The sequence below is a fragment of the Desmodus rotundus genome, chromosome 4, assembly GCF_022682495.2.
Source record: "Desmodus rotundus isolate HL8 chromosome 4, HLdesRot8A.1, whole genome shotgun sequence".
Classification (NCBI taxonomy): Eukaryota; Metazoa; Chordata; class Mammalia; order Chiroptera; family Phyllostomidae; genus Desmodus; species Desmodus rotundus.
Genome location: NC_071390.1, coordinates 31,734,131 through 31,747,191, shown reverse-complemented (window position 1 = coordinate 31,747,191; position 13,061 = coordinate 31,734,131). Strand labels below are relative to the sequence as shown.

General features: G+C 33.3%; 1 protein-coding gene across 1 annotated transcript in view; it reads left to right on the top strand.

Moving 5' to 3' along the window:
* Positions 1 to 12,673, top strand: part of PTEN (phosphatase and tensin homolog) — an 82,364-nt gene extending 69,691 nt beyond the window's left edge. The window contains exons 7-9 of the mRNA XM_024563430.3: positions 2,650 to 2,813; positions 5,981 to 6,205; positions 9,187 to 12,673. Coding sequence (XP_024419198.2) covers positions 2,650 to 2,813; positions 5,981 to 6,205; positions 9,187 to 9,372 — 575 coding nt within the window. The 3' untranslated portion in view covers positions 9,373 to 12,673. The remainder of the gene's footprint in view (positions 1 to 2,649; positions 2,814 to 5,980; positions 6,206 to 9,186) is intronic.
* The last annotated feature ends 388 nt before the right edge of the window (positions 12,674 to 13,061 follow it).

Genomic DNA, 13,061 nt, shown 5'->3' with positions numbered 1-13,061 from the left:
TTTTTAAAAATTTGATTTTTGTCTTAATATTTCTAAATAAAGGAAAATTTATATGTTCTGTATATCTTAAATGGTTAAAACGTTAACGAGTGATCATCACTCTGATTTTTCTCTCAATACTATTCTCACTGTGTATATCTCTGAGAAAATTTAATTCTGATGTTTTTTGCTAAGTACCAATCTTTAGAACACAGTCAGTCATACAAAGGATTTATCAGAATTGTGTCTTAGAAGTCAACAGATCCATACTAATGTTGGACTTGTATTTAAAATGTGAAATTCATATTATAAAGAAAATTAGTTTCTTTAGTGATTGAGGAAATATTTTCCACTTTTATTACAATGTTTTAGCTTGGTTTTTGAGGGAATTTCTTTTTAAAAAAATATATTTTATTGATTATGCTATTATAGTTGTCTCATTTTTTTTCTCCCCTTTATTCACCTCCACCCTGCACCTCCCTTCCCACCAGCATTCCCCTGCTTTGTTCATGTGCATGGGTCAGGCATATAAGTTCTTTAGCTTCTCCATTTCCTATACTCTTCTTAACTTCCCCTTGTCTATTTTGTACCTACCAGTTATGCTTCTTATTCCCTGTACCTTTTTCCCCATTCCTCCCTCCACCCCCTCCCGGCTGATAACCCTTCATGTGATCTCCATTTCTGCGATTCTGTTCCTCTTCTAGTTAAAGGAGTTCATTATCACCAAGCCCTTATTATATGAAACATTAAAGGGACTTATCTAAGAAAAAGATGATCAAAAATATGAACAGTAAAATGATAACAAACTCATAATTATCAACAACTGAACCTAAAAGCCCAAACTAAGCAAACAACTAGATGAGGGAATTTCTAAGTAAGACATTTTAGATGAAATATGACTTAAATAGTTAATTTGCCTTTTAAAGTTCTGAAATCAGGACTTTAAAGATTCTGAATTAGTGGAGTTTAAATTAATACTGAATTAATAAGATTACAAGGCATTTTCATTCTGGTCACTTTTTATTCACAACTTTGAAATCTTACCTTGTTTGTTTATTTTTTCAAGCTAGACTTCCCAGTAAAATTTATCATGTAAAATGGCTCATTGTACTTTGAATTGTTAGTCAAGGAAGTGAAAATTTTTGACTGTTAGTGTAATATTTCTCCTTTTTAGAGAGCCTTTTTGTCATGATAAATATCTTACATGTATGCATATATCCGAGAAAATTTAATCCACAGTCCAAATTAGAATAACCCCATATGCTTTGATCAATCCTGTTTATTATGTGATTGCCTATATTGCTTTAGATACTGTGTAGATGAGCTAGTAGATATTTATTAAACTGGAACATCCCTTTAGCTTAGATAAGGTTTTTACCTTGTTCTTAGTTGTTGGACACATTGATAAAGAAGTGATACTTTTTTTCATCTTTAAGGATAATGCCTTTTGGTGCAGAGAATTTTATGTCTCTTGTGTGTATCACATATATTTACATATGTGTATGTATGTGTGTACATATATACACATATATAGGTAAATATACATGTATTTACCTATATATGTATATATACATATATAGACATACATATTTTTCTAATGCACTCTATGCAAGCTTGCTTTTGTTTCTTGATCATCTTGCCATGTTTCCTTCCAAACCCATTTCTAACCCTCCTAAGGTTAATCACTTTCTTTTTAATGATCTTGTTTTTGAACTCAGTATATTACAAATGAATTACATACTTTGTCAAATTACTTAGATAATTTAAGGTTTTTATGAAGTCCTAGGATTTTAACATTTATATCTTTAATTTCCATCATTAATGTCATTAGGTATATTTATGAGATATAAAAATATAAAACATGATTCTTCACTTTTAATACCTTACTACCTTTTAGTTGCATTGTTAATACATAAGCATGATACATTTTGAGAAGCCATATTCTATCAGTTTTTTTAAAACAGATGTAGGCCAAAGCCAAAGTAGTTGTTACTGAATATGGTATGTGTTTTAGAAGGAGGGGTGGTGCCCTAAAATTTGTACTTGATGTCTATTATAGTTCTTTGTAGACATTTCAAATCTCTTTCTCCTTGTTTCTCATCATGGTGGCTTTATATACCTTTAAAAATAAAATGTGAACTATAGGTAAAATGAATGATGGTTAATATTTTCATAAATACTGAGATTTGTCTTTATGAAATTTAGTATAGATTTGTTATAGATTACACTTTGTGGATTTTGTTACATGGTAGATACTTTAAAATAACTTTTAAAAGTTACCCTTTATGCAGTTCATAGATGTGCTAGAAAATTATTTTAGCATTTTTAATGCTTAAAATAGTTTATATTAGATTTTTAACATCATTTTAATATTAAAGTTTTTATGTTACTGTAGTGCTAGATCTAATGTTTGGATTTAAAATTTATGCAATAAGTTGACTTTCATACCAGTTACAGAACCTTATGTTGAAGATTGAGATTAGGGAAAATCTTGTATTGATTATATTTTTTACCTACTTTATTTTCATTGATTTCTTTTAGATCAGGGTTATAAAAGCCACATTACTATTTTTGTATGATTGCTAATACTAATCATTAAGATAGTTTTTGACAGCTTGGTGTTAAAGGCGTTTTCTGTGAAATGATACTTACGTGTATTTAACCGTGCAGATCCTCATTTTGTGGTCTGCCAGCTAAAGGTGAAGATATATTCCTCCAATTCAGGACCCACACGGCGGGAAGACAAGTTCATGTACTTTGAGTTCCCTCAGCCATTGCCTGTGTGTGGTGACATCAAAGTAGAGTTCTTCCACAAACAGAACAAGCTAAAAAAGGTTTGTACTTCACTTTTCCTGGGGAAAATATTAAAAATAACCATGTCTTGAATAGTAACCTTAGAGTTTTTGCCTAAACTGTTTGCTTAGGCAGAAGTCAGTCTGCAGCCCTGACTAGTCTGGCTTAGTTGGTTAGGCGTTCTCCCGCAAAGCAAAGAGCCACCAGTTCAATTCTCAGTCAGGGCACATGCCTGGGTTGCAGTTCCGTCCCACATACGGGAGACAACCCGATCGATGTTTCACATCAATGTTTCTCTCCCTGTCGTTCTCCCTCCCATTCCCTCTGTCTAAAAATAAATAACAAAATGTTACAAAAAAAGAAATCTGTAAGAGATTAAAAGGTATATTTTATGACTGATTATCTGATGAATTATAATTCGTTTTCTATTAGATTTGCACATGTGTTGCTTAATATGGTATTGATGAGCCATTATAATGGTAAATAATCCTGTTAGAAGTAAAAGGCCATGTGATCTTTTAAAGTCATAAGTAATTTGAGATTAATTTTCTCCAATTTGGGTTATGTAAGGAATTTATAAAAATATTAAAAATTGTATACATACTCCATGAAATCAGTTATAATTTTCTTAGATGTGAGAAGTTAGCATATGATCGTGAGTTTCAAAAAGTTTGTCTGTCTGTGTATACATGAGTAAGATCTGTTTCATGGTCTTGTGTAAGGACACAAACTACTTTCCCAGTTTATGTTTCTTGCAGTTAGATCATTCTGTCTTTAGTTTCTTCAGATTGACTGTTTCGATTTTTAGCTAGGAGAGAAATAGTTATGAAGAGGAAGTAATAAAGAAGGAAAAATGTGGCATTATTTAAATACAGTTTTAGAAAACTGAGGTTTGCGTCTTACTGAGCTATATTTAGAAAATGTGAGAGCTCATTTTAAAACTGTCTTGTTTTAAAATTGTAAAAGTGAGTATTAAAATGAAAATAAGGTACAAAATTTTTAGGTGGTAATGAACAAAAACTCTAGCTTTGTATGTTATTAATGTCTCATTAGACATACTAGATAACATATAGCCAATTTTTAGATATTCTTAGTAATAGGATTGGTTTACTTTTCCTGATTTTTAGCTTTTTTTTTAAGAAAATAAGAGGAAGTTGCATTTTAAACTCTACTTTGACTTAGTAGAATAAATATAATTTCCTTTACTTAGAATCCAACTAGTTAGAAAAATCACAAAATGTTAAACTGAAATCACAAAATGCTAACCAGAAACTCATTTCTTGCTTGTTCTGTATATCTCAGTAATGTTAAATAATTATTTTTTAATAATCCAAGGTATGTTAGCAAATGTTCTAAAATTGAGGTAGTTTTTTCTCTTATGTTCATTGTAAGACAAGTACACTTAAAATTTTATATTTTGCTTTTAGAAACAGGCACTTAAATCACTATTTTCCTAAACCTTTAGGATGTGCAAGTGTGCTAATTCTTATCACTTCAGTTACTACCACCTCTGCATTACATTAACACATGTAAATTGAAGATGAGAGTAAATGTTTATAATATATTTGTATCTTGGCTTGTTTTACATGCATTTCCATTTTATGTGATTTACCCTTCCTGTTACAAATGTTTGCAGTGATTTAAACAAAAACAGGTTTAGTATATTCAATGTATATATATGGAATCCACATTTCTGAAAATTTAACTATTACTAGCTTATTTTCTTCTGGCTCTAAGTAAAATTATGTGTGTAGTTACTAATTCAGAGACTTTGCTAAAATAATTAAAAGTAACAAATATTTTTAAAAAGATGTAAGATTGCTTTGCTAGGTTCTGTTAAAAGATACAAAGACCTTTAAGATATAAGATACTTAAGGGCGTACCATCTTCCTGGGGGGGGGAATAACTTGAAGATAAGTTAGAAAAAAATATTTAAATGGTACCAGATAAGGTGTCATAAGACTGCCTATGCATCATTAATTGTCAAATGATCCAAGCAGACCAAATTCTAGTAATTAAGAGAGAGAGCATTCAAGAAAGGTTTGAAGTGATGAACTTCTGATGTTGTTTTTGATTAAAAAGACCTCATGTTATTAGTAAGAAGTGATTCCTTAAAAATAGGCATTTTAGAGATCATCCAGTACCTGCAGCCAGGGAATGGACCAGGGCACTGCTGCAGGACGCCATCCCTTTCTTTGATATACAGAAAAGGCTCAGCATTGACTTAGACCACTGGATGACAGCCCAAAGTGCTGAGCAGCCCTCACAAAATTCCATCTTGGCGCCACGCTTTTGAAAAAGAAGGGTTAGAATGTGCACATGGAATTGTTGGTATCTGCGTAAAGAAAGAATGCAAGATATAATATGAAGATCTTGTAGAATATCTGTTCCGGCAGAAGGAGAGAAACAATTTAATGCCATCATGAGGCAGCAGGATAAGCTAACAAAGGAGAGGAAGTACACACCTCCACCCCATCACTTGGGTAAAGAGGATCCTAGGCCTTGAGGAGAGCAGCTGCCCATGGCTGGTTTTCGTGTTTGTTCTTCTCTACTGGAAAGTTTATGTACTGACACCCTCTTTGTAAAAGTGTCTAAAAATAAAAGATTGCTCCATTAAAAAAACAAAACAAAATGTGTTTTCTAACACAAAGAAGTCAGAAGTACTTAACCTCTTTCCCCCAGCTCCACATTTTATTATGAATTTTTTCAAACATTCATTGTCATTTAAGAAACTAGAGCCACTTAATGTTTTATTGTTGTAGCAGTAAAAATATATCTGCCTTGCTCCTTTGGGAGGTTGTACTGACATTTCAAGAACTTTTGTTAAAATAAATTTTGTAAAAGATAGCTTATTGAAACAATATTAAATCCATTTCTGAATTTTTAAATACATATAAGCTCAAAATATTTATGAAGCTAATATTAGACTAGAAAGGAGATATTTTACTTAAGGTTTTAAAGTAAAAGTAAGTTACCTTCAAATTTGTGGGACTACATTGTCAGTTTAAAATTTCAATAAAAGAAAAATTATATGTTAATTAGATGCAAAAGATAACTCACAGGTTGCCAAGTATTAATCTTTGTGTTTACCTTTATTCAAAATATCAAATGACAAATGGCTTATTTTGTTGACTTCTTATGGCAAAGACTGATTATAGGTAACATTTTCTTTTTAAAAATATTAAAAAATGACATTTTTATTTTTTAGGACAAAATGTTTCATTTTTGGGTAAATACATTCTTCATACCAGGACCAGAGGAAACCTCAGAAAAAGTAGAAAATGGAAGTCTATGTGATCAAGAAATTGATAGTATTTGCAGTATAGAGCGGGCAGATAATGACAAGGAATATCTAGTACTCACTTTAACAAAAAATGATCTCGACAAAGCAAATAAAGACAAGGCCAACCGATACTTTTCTCCAAATTTTAAGGTCAGTTAAAATCATTTTGAGTTGATGGGTAGCTTTGTGTGTGTGTCTTTTGTCTCATTCTAGGTGTATAGCTAGTGAAGAACTTGTTTGGCTAATTTTTAATTTAAGTATTATTTAGAAGTAATATTTTATGTAGCAGCAGTCTGAAATCCAGGATGTGTAAAAAGTCTTGAGTGCCGCACTTCCCTTACTTTATTGTTTGGTGAAATTTGGGGCAGACATTGGGGAGGGTAGTTAAGTAAGTGGGATGTGAAGGAGAAATGGGGGAAGAATGGTAGGAGAGAACTCGAAATCATTTGGGAATGGTTTCTATGGAATGTTCTCACTGGTTTTATTCTTGTACCCCTCCAGTTTATTTTCAGTGCCCTCAGAGTGATCTTAAAAATAATAGGCTTGATTGTGTCACTCTCGTTTACACTTTTGAAAGATACTGTGGCCTTTGCCTACCTCCTGCATCAACTCTAGACACATTCTTACCTTGTTCCCTGAGATTCATCCATACTGGTCTCTCTTCATTTCTTCAAAATGCTAAGCTCTTCTGCTTCTGGTCTTTCCAGGTCTTTTCTTTCTCCCTGTACCTCTTCACTGCCAGCCTTTCTCCTACCCTTCACATGAATACCTTTCTCATATTGTAGTCTTAGCTTCAGTTTCACGTGGCCTGAAAGTTATACTCTGATTACCTTTTCTTGTTTTTGCCTTTCTAAAACTGTTTTCTCTTCTTGTGGAATTGTTTGGTTTGTTTTAATTTCATCTATATGTGATGTGGCGTGTGTGTGTGTTTCTGTTTCTGCGTATAGGTGAGGATTCTGCAGGTTCCCACATGGAGACTTGCCACACTTCTCTTTCCCTCCCCTTTCCCACTTTGGCCTCTCCTTGACTTCTTCTCCTTACTTTCACCATACCTCCTCCTTTCTCTTTTTAAAAATTCTCTTTAACTTTTTTGTTTGCTTCATTCCATTTTTATAATATAACAAAACTAACCATAGCTTATAAGTATAAGAATATTGCTACTAGTATAAAAAGGAAAGGGGGGACTACATGTTTTAAGTGAAAATAGATCCAATATTAGTTATCTTTAGATCTTTATTTCAATGTTTAGAAGTGCCTTTTAGAATCCACACGTTTTTGTTTTCTTTCTTTTCTTGAATTCTACATTTTTCTCAATGACTAGCTTTTAAAGTATGGCTTCCTCCAGTTTTATTATTTTCTATTGTAATATTACAAGAGATTTTATATTTATGCTTATGCATAAAATTATTTAATTATCAGTAAACAAAATATATCATATAATGGTAAGTGCTATGAAAAAATATAAAGCAGAGATGGGCTGGAGAATGATGTTGGTGTGTTTTTTAGCTGGATGTTTAGAGAAGGCCTCCCCCAGCAGGTGACATTTAATTAGAGTCCTACTTGAAATGAGTGAGCCATCCAAATATCTGAGAAAAGAGGGAAATGCAGGTACAGAAGCCCTGACACCAGAGTGAGCTTGGTGTATTTGAGGATGGATTGATAAGAAGTCATTTTCACTAAAACACACTAGTTCAAGTGTGAAGACATTAGAGTGTTTTCAGCCCAGGAAAGATGTAATGTAGGTGTCTTCTTTAAAAATTTACTCTCTCCACTTCTTTAATATAGAGACTGGAGAAAAAAGTAGGGAGTGGAGATAAGAACGGAAGCTGAGAGATTAGTGAAAAGGCTGTTGCAGTGGTTTAGTTAGATGAGAAATGGTGGTTGCTTGGACTAGAATAGTGGCAGCATTGAGAAGCTGTCAGATTAGGCCTACAATTGATTTCTCAGTGACATGGGTTTGAACTGTGTAGACCCACTTATATTCGGATCTTTTTCAGTAAGTATACATTTGGCTCTCCATATCCCTGAGTTTTCAACCACCAATTCAGCCAACAGAGGACCACTGAATACATTATTCTGTGCTGTTTTGTATAAGGTACTTGAGCATCCACAAATTTCAGTGTCCTGGAGCCAGTTCCTGATGGGTAGCGGAAGACAGCTGTAGTTAAGTTTTTCAGGAGTCAGTGGTTGTACATGGATTTTCTACTGCACAGGGGTTGGTGCTCCTAACCCTTGCATTGTTCCAGGATGAACTGTTCACAGTATTTTGAAGGTAGAACTAAAAGGATTAATGGTGGAGTGAAGGTTGGGTGTAAGAGAAGGAGAAGAATTGATAAGGACTCTTGGATGATGAGGGGGAGAGGCTATAGATATAATGGAAGGAGCAAGGGATTCTAAGTCAAATCTAATTTAAATCCCACATCCACTGTCTACTAGATATGTGGTCTTCAGCAGGTTATGTAACCTTTCTGAGCCTTAGCTTCCTCTCCTTTAAAATGGAACTGCCTGCCTTGTAGAGCAGTTTGCCAATTATTTTAGCTAAGTCTGTAAGGGCCCTTACTTAATCTGTTCAGACCACTATGTAATATTAATGTTCTTCTCCTTCCTTCAGGTGAAGTTTTTAGGGCTATTGGGATCCTGAACAACATTGTAGATCAGTATTTTATACAGTATAATATTTGTATTTGTTTAATATTGTTTGTATAAAAAATACATTGAGTTTCAGATAGGTAGTGAAACATTCTTTTGGAACTCCTCAACTATTAGTGAGTTGAATTTTGTGATTGAAAATCTTAGGTGAACTATTGATGAACTTCAGTCTCAGTGTATTTCTTTTAGTTAATACTTGCACTTATGTTTATTAAAAATATATTTAATAAGTAAAATCTTCATAAAACATGTATGTATATAACATGTATATTCACATCCCAGTTTATCTTTTCAGCATATAACAAGAAAGACAATGTAGGAAATTTTAAGGGGGTCATTTAAAAGGCAGCTTTGCCTTTTAAAAATCATGTTTGTCATGGTATTTAAAAATGGATCTGCTAAAAATATATATCTATACTAAGTAATTTAAGATTAATCGGATTTAAGGATTTTCCATTTGAACCTTCTCTTCTTTTCTCTAGGTGAAGCTGTACTTCACAAAAACAGTAGAGGAGCCATCAAATCCAGAGGCTAGCAGTTCAACTTCTGTAACACCAGATGTTAGTGACAATGAACCTGATCACTATAGGTATTCTGACACCACTGACTCTGATCCAGAGAACGAACCTTTTGATGAAGATCAGCATACACAAATTACAAAAGTCTGAATTTTTTTTTTATCAAGAGGGATAAAACACCATGAAAACAAACTTGAATAAACTGAAAATGGACCTTTTTTTTTTTAATGGCAATAGGACATTGTGTCAGATTACCAGTTATAGGAACAATTCTCTTTTTCCTGACCAATCTTGTTTTACCCTATACATCCACAGGGTTTTGACACTTGTTGTCCAGTTGAAAAAAGGTTGTGTAGCTGTGTCATGTATATACCTTTTTGTGTCGAAAGGACATTTAAAATTCAATTAGGATAAATAAAGATGGCACTTTCCCATTTTATTCCAGTTTTATAAGAAGTGGAGACAGACTGATGCGTATACGTAGGAATTTCTCATTTTGTGTTCTGTCACCAACTGAAGTGGCTAAAGAGCTTTGTGATAATATACAGGTTCACATCCTACCCCTTTGCACTTGTGGCAACAGATAAGTTTGCAGTTGGCTGGAGGAGTTTCTAAAGGGTTGTGCTACATTCTAATGCATGTATGTGGGTTAGGGGAATGGAAGGAATGCTCAGAAAGGAATATATTTTGTGCTGGACTCTGAACCATCTACCATCTTCAGCTATTTACATGCACCTTTCTTTAGCATGCTACAGTTATTAATCTGGATATTTGAGGAATTGGCCGCTGTCACTGCTTGTTGTTTGTGCATTTTATTTTATTTTTTTAAAAGCATATTGGTGCTAGAAAAGGCAGCTAGAGGGAGTGAATGTGTATTGGGGTAGAGGAATGAACCTTCCGCAACATCTTGAGAATCCACGAATGAAGGGATATAAAAATAATGTGGTTGTAGTAGAAACACAGCAACAATGACTTAACCATATAAATGTGGAGGCTATCAACAAAGAATGGGCTTGAAACATTATAAAAATTGACAATGATTTATTAAATATGTTTTCTCAATTGTAATGACTGCTCCATCTCCTGTGTAATCAAGGCCAGTGCTAAAAGTCAGATGCTATTATTACCTACATCAGTCAACAACTTACACATATTTTATTAGTTTTCAATCATATACCTGCTGTGGATGCTTCATGTGCTGCCTGCAAGCTTCTTTTTTCTCATTAAATATAAAATATTTTGTAATGCTGCACAGGAAATTTCAATTTGAGAGTCTACAGTTTTAAGCAGATTTTTTTTTTCCTTTGAGGATTTACGATGCACTTACTCGATCCAATAGCTGTCAGCCGTTCCACCCTTTTGACCTTACACATTCTATTACAATGAGTTTTGCAGTTTTGCACATATTTTAAATGTCATTAACTGTTAGGGAATTTTACTTGAATACTGAATACATATAATGTTTATATTTAAAAGGACATTATTTGTGTTGAAAAGGAAATTAGAGTTGCAGTAAAATTTCAACACTGCACAAATAATAAGGCATTTACTTTTTCAGTAGAAATTGTCCCACATAATGCTTTTAACGATTTGCTATTGAAAGAATAGATTTTTTTTTAATGTGCAGTGTTGAATTATTTCTTCATAGTGCTAGAGTTAGGACTAGGGCTTCGTTTTCACTTCTTAAATATCATATATTTGATATGCCCAGACTGCATACGGTTTTAAGCAGAGTACAACTACTATTGTAAAGCTAATGTGAAGATATTATTAAAAGAAATTTTTTCCCAGAAATTTGGTGTCTTTCAAATTATACCTTGATTTTGAAACATTTGACTATCCAGGCAATTTATTTCTTAATGGTGTAAAATCTCATTTTCAATAACTTATTGGTGCTGAAATTGTTCATTAGCTGTGGTCTGACCTAGTTAATTTACACATACAGATTGCATAGGACCTATTAAAGCAGCATTTCTACAGTTTGATGGTAAGTAGATTAGGCAGAACTTCATCTAAAATATTCTTAGTAAATAAGGTTGACATGTTTTCCATACCTCGTCAGTTTCATTCAACAAATAAAATTTTTAAATTTTTAACAAAGCTCTTAGGATTTACACATTTATATTAAACATTGATATATAGAAAATTGATTGACTTCTCGTAAGTTAAATTGGTAAGATCGGACAGAGACAACTATTCCTAAGGCCTCACCATTGAAATTTATATGCCATCCTTGTCTTTCATAAAGCTGAAAATTGTTGACTAAGTTGAAAATCAACCATTGATGTTTTGAAGATAGTTGTTAATACTGTTATTTGTTACAGTTTTGGGCACAGTATATTAAAACATAACTTGTATTGTTCCAATATGTAACATGGAAGGCCAGGTCATAAATAATGACATTATAATGGGCTTTTGCACTGTTATTATTTTTCCTTTCGAATGTGAAGGTCTGAATGAGGGTTTTGATTTTGAATGTTTCAATGTTTTTGAGAAGCCTTGCTTACATTTTATGGTGTAGTCATTGGAAATGGAAAAATGGCATTTTATATATATTATATATAAATATATATTATACATATTACTCTCCTTTATTTCAGTTACCATCCCCATAGAATTTGACAAGAATTGCTATGACTGAAAGTTTTCGAGTCCTTATTAAAACTTTATTTATGACAGTATTCATAATTAGCCTGAAATGCATTCTGTAGGTAATCTCTGAGTTTCTGGAATGTTTTCATAGACATTTTGGATGTGCAGCCGCTTACATGTCTGAAGTTACTTGAAGGCATCACTTTTAAGAAAGCTTACAATTGGGCCATGTACCATCACAAGTCCTCTGTAGCTCCTCTTGAACATTTTTTGCCATAATTATTAAAGGTAGTTGAATAAATAGCATCACCATTCTTTGCTGTGGCACAGGATATAAACTTAAGTGGAGTTTACTGGCAGCATCAAATGTTTCAGCTTTAAAAAATAAAAGGGTACAAGTTAAATGTTTAGTTCTAGAAAATTGTGCAATATGTTTATAACGATGGCTGTGGTTGCCACAAAGTGCCTCGTTTACCTTTAAATACTGTTAATGTGTCATGCATGCAGATGGAAGGGGTGGAACTGTGCACTAAAGTGGGGGCCTAAACTGCGGTATCTGGCAGAGTTGCCTTCTACCCTGCCAGTTCAAAAGTTCAATCAGTTTTCATATAGAATATATATACTAAAAAATTCCAGTCTGTTAAACAGCCTTACTCTGATTCAGCCTCTTCAGATACTCTTGTGCTGTGCAGCAGTGGCTCTGTGTGTAAATGCTATGCACTGAGGATACACAAAAAACGTGTACAGGATAATGCCTCATACCAATCAGATGTCCATTTGTTATTGTGTTTGTTAACAACCCTTTATCTCTTAGTGTTATAAACTCCACTTAAAACTGATTAAAGTCTCATTCTTGTCATTGTGTGGGTGTTTTATTAAATCAGAGCATAATTTAAAATGGCTTAAATTTGTCGAAACTTTAAGTAATGGGCAGCCAAATGTAATTAAGAAGTTTTCTGTGAGTTTTTTTCCTGCTGTCCTTCACAGTCTGCAGTAACGAAAACACGGGCTTTGCCAGCTTGGGAGAAGAGCATCACAGTGTACTCGTGTTTGAGAAAGGCACTTTTCCGGGCGTTAGTCAACACTTAATAAATTGTTTTGAGCACGTTATATAACATTCTAATCTTGAAAAACGGAGATTCTTGAAAAATTGTGCTTTTGGTGGGCAGGGGGGAAACTAAGCCAGAGGTCTGCAGGTAACTGCCCAGAACAGAATTGATACTTCAGGTTTCAATTTGTGGCTTTTT